Below are 4,018 nucleotides of genomic sequence, written 5' to 3'. Positions count from 1 at the left end.
CTGCCCCCATTGCTAAAACTCTTGTTCTGAGACTGAAATCACAAATATGTAATTGTTGGATTTTAATAGCTTTAAATTTAACCTACTTGGTCTCTCTTACTCTATCTTATGTCTACATCTTCTCCATGGTCTAAGAATGTGGACATAAGGTTACATTTATATCAATGTTTTTCATGTATACTAATGCACTGGTACCAAACATAAGTAAATAAGTAAAGTAACTACAGTCAGGTGGGGCAAACAAGTGAGGATGATACTAATTCCGTAATAGACATGAAGCCAAATCCAAATACACTATCCCATCAAGTATTGATAATAGCTGTGTTCTATTATGTCATGCCACTGTTAATAAATGTCTTCATCTACAGCTTAAGAAATGATATTATAAAAGTGACTTTAAGAAAAATGCTAGGTAAGTAGTCAGGGTACCCCCCCCCCCCCAAAAAAGTATCTCTTTTACTAAAGCGTTCATAAAAATAAAGTGCAATAAAGTAACATGATTATTCTTTCAGTGAGTTTTAAAAAAAATGTATATTATACTAAAAGCAAACTATGAAGAGCAGGAAAAGAAAAAGCATAATTGTATTCTAGAAATGTTCTTAATGCACAGTTAGTGGATGTTACAAGGATATTTAGGAAAGTTAGTGCACAGATCTGATTTACAATGGGCTTCCAGCAACTGGTGACAGACTTTCAAAGATATTTAGGTTCCTAACAGTTCATATAGGCTCTTATAGGGATTAATAAAAAACACTTGAGCATCTTAAATGCTTAAATCTGATTTGAATTTGAAGGGTGCTAGGTAAACTGGAAATCCTAGCATTCAAACCCCAGGCTTCAGGGAAGGACCAAAGACAAGACCCAGTCCTAGGATTGCCAACCCAAGAACTGGGGTTCCTGCCCTCCCTCCCCCCACTGATGATCTGCAAACGCTTTACTGAAAACTAAACTTTTTTCACTAACACATGTTTTTACTGTCAGTAAAAAATGTTGTTGGGTTGGCAACTCTACATGGTTTTATACTGTGCTGCCCCCCTGCCCAAGTGTCCCTTATTCACTCCCATACTTTGAAATTCCTAACTGCACCCTATACTGTTGCCCACATCCAAGACACGCCCCCCCCCCCCCCCAGTTTTACCTTCACTGGCCTTACCTTCCCATTACAGCATGGACTCCCACCCTCTGCTTCTCCCTCCACCATCCTCCCCTACCTCCTGCCCCAGTTCCATCCCTGTGTTGCTTGTCCTAGGCTGCAGGGCCCTGCATAGGTACTGCTGGCATTGGATTTATGACCCATATGCCTTGTTTCATGTGGACCCAAACCCTCAGACCAACCACTGCTTCTCCATTTGATAATAGGCAAGTTGTATTTATATACAGTGATAGAAAATAAAAACAATGCAAGCAAGGCAAACAAAAGTAACCCACCCAGTTCTATATCTACCAATCCTAGAGCTGTCATGTACTGGTCAAACTACATCTGACCAGTATGTAAGTTTAATCCTGAGGTTCTTTCTTGAATGTCAGATGTCAGCACCCTGGAGGTCGAGGGCTGAGACCCCCACCCCACTCCGGCGGGGTGGGTAAGATGGACTAGCGGTATGCCCTCTGTTCATGGTGGTCTTGGTTTCCCCTCTCAGGGCCCCTTGGCTGCTATGAAATCTCTCCTTTTGTATCCTTTTCCTCCTCTGATCACTCTTCATTCCTGGGCATTTTTGATTGGTTTCCCTGTGGTCGTTGTACTGTTCATGTTCTGTCCTGTCAGCATATTCCTTTGTTCCAGCAAACCCATCACATGCACACACTCTGATATTGAGCACTGTGGCCTAATAGTACCTTATCTCATGTTATGGAACAGTGTGTTACATGTATTCCTTTTCCCAGCCTGTGTATGCCTCCTTGTCTATTGGCCTCAGATTTGCTGTTTTCTGGTTCCAGACAGAGTAGGCCTTGAAGGTAACTTTGTCACAATCAAGCTTTTAGAAACGAATTAACCTATGCCATCCCCTAAACCATTGTTTGAAGGTGCATCTACTTTATCTACAAGCCAGCTCTCAAAAACAAACCTCTAAAAATCATTTTCTAGCCATTAGATACCTTCAGGATGAGCATTGAGAAGGCCCTGGGATATAACTAAAATGAATTATGGAGGCTCTAGCAGACCAGCAAACTCTGCAAGACAGTTTACTGCAGTACTCTAAGAAGAATTCCAATTTAGACACCAGGTAGTGCTGCTCTCCTCTCTCTGTCCAAAGATACTTGAATTCACATGGATCTTGAAATGAGTTGAGTCTTAAGGGTGGCTCATGGGTTTGTTTATGGACATCACAAGTAAGTGTTTTTAGGCCAGTTTTTATGGACCATCTATACATTTACAGTTGGCAACTCTGACCAATCCTTTCATGAATTAGAGCTGAGATTTTCATAGAATCCGATGGGAGTTAAATGCCCAAATCCTAATTAATTTTCATTCAGTAAGTCAGGAATATTTCCTGTTCTTGCCTATACCATCTGTGTAACTGTAAACAAGTCATTAGGGCCAAATTTTCAAAGCCATTTAGGAGAAATGGGTTCCTAATGTAGCAACTAAAGTAATACCCACAATGTTGATTGGACTCTATATCAGTTGGAAAGACAAACATTTTGAGGTATCCAGACCTTCAGAGAGATTGCAATCATCCCAAAGTTTAGTTTTTTAAAAAGGTAATGTTTTATCTAAAATAAACAAAATAAAATCTTCACAATGATTTGTTTATCATTTTCCTCAGAGCTTCTTTAACATCCTTGTTCCTCAAGCTGTATATGATGGGGTTAAACATTGGTGTCACTATAGTGTAGAGAAGACTTAGCCCTTTCTTAAAACCAGGAGACCAGTTGGATGATGGTGCAACATACATGATAATAAGTGTCCCATAGAATAGGGTGACAACAGTAAGGTGAGAGGAGCAAGTAGAAAAGGTCTTTTGCCTCCCACTGCTGGAGGGGATCCTCAGGACTGTAGAGAGGATGGATATATAAGATGCTGCTGTTAACAGAAATGGTATGAGAGTAACAATGAGGGCTATGAAGAATAAGACCTTGCCAATCCACTCAGTATCAGTGCAGGCCAGTTTCAACAGCAGTGCTGAGTCACAGAAAAAATGATCTACTACTTGGGAACCACAGAAAAGTACCTTGGAGACTAGGTATAAAACCACACCAATGCTTATAAAAGTGCCAAGCCATGTACCAATGGCAAGCTGGATACACACCAAGTGGTTCATGAGGATGGTGTAGTGAAGTGGGTAGCATATTGCTAAGTATCTATCATAAGCCATTTCTGCTAAAAGGAAACACTCTGTAGCTCCAAGGGACCCAAAAAAATAAGCCTGGAGTAAGCATCCATTGATGGAAAAGTGTTTCCCTTCCATCAAAAAGCCTGAGATCATAGCAGGGATGATGTTTGTTGTATAGCATGTCTCTAAGCAGGACAGGTTAGCCAAGAAGAAATACATGGGGGTGTGGAGCTGTGGCTCTGTCACAATTATTATTACAATGAGGATATTCCCAACCACTGTCAAAATGTAGATCATGGAAAATGCCATGGACAGAAGCAGGATCTGTGGTGGATGGAGGTTCCTGAATCCAAGCAGAGTGATCTCGAAGATTAGAGTCTTATTGGTTCTGCCTAAAGTTTCCATAAGCAGTGCCTACACAGAAGCAAATCATCCACACATTAAGTGATCAAAAGAATGTTAGAGAGGGGCACAACTCTAATGAGCAATTAGTGGATGGCATAGCATGTCTCTATGAATAGGTCTTTCCATGGTTTGAGACTGGAAATGTTTAAGGGGTCTGAGAGACTTAGGTGTTCAACACCCATTGAAAGTCAATGGTGCCTTAAGAGATGAATGTAAACTGATTTAGCTAAACTTTTGAAAGCTGTGTGTGCATATTTTTAAGAGTGGCTTCTTTGATCTTACTTTAAGTAAACTGGAAAGGACTTAAGATACAAAGAACATTCTCTTAATCAGAAATA

General features: G+C 40.5%; 1 protein-coding gene across 1 annotated transcript; it reads right to left on the bottom strand.

Moving 5' to 3' along the window:
• Positions 1-1,259: 1,259 nt before the first annotated feature.
• LOC102569575 (olfactory receptor 11A1-like) lies at positions 1,260-3,672 on the bottom strand. Its single transcript, XM_059731650.1, has one exon. It carries the CDS (start codon positions 3,582-3,584, stop codon positions 2,739-2,741), a length of 846 nt encoding a protein of 281 aa, XP_059587633.1. The 5' UTR covers positions 3,585-3,672; the 3' UTR covers positions 1,260-2,738.
• Between the last annotated feature and the right edge of the window lie 346 nt (positions 3,673-4,018).

Source organism: Alligator mississippiensis, chromosome 7 (assembly GCF_030867095.1).
Source record: "Alligator mississippiensis isolate rAllMis1 chromosome 7, rAllMis1, whole genome shotgun sequence".
Taxonomy (NCBI): domain Eukaryota; kingdom Metazoa; phylum Chordata; order Crocodylia; family Alligatoridae; genus Alligator; species Alligator mississippiensis.
The sequence above is the reverse complement of the archived record's forward strand: the minus strand, read 5'-3'. Positions and strand labels throughout refer to the sequence as shown.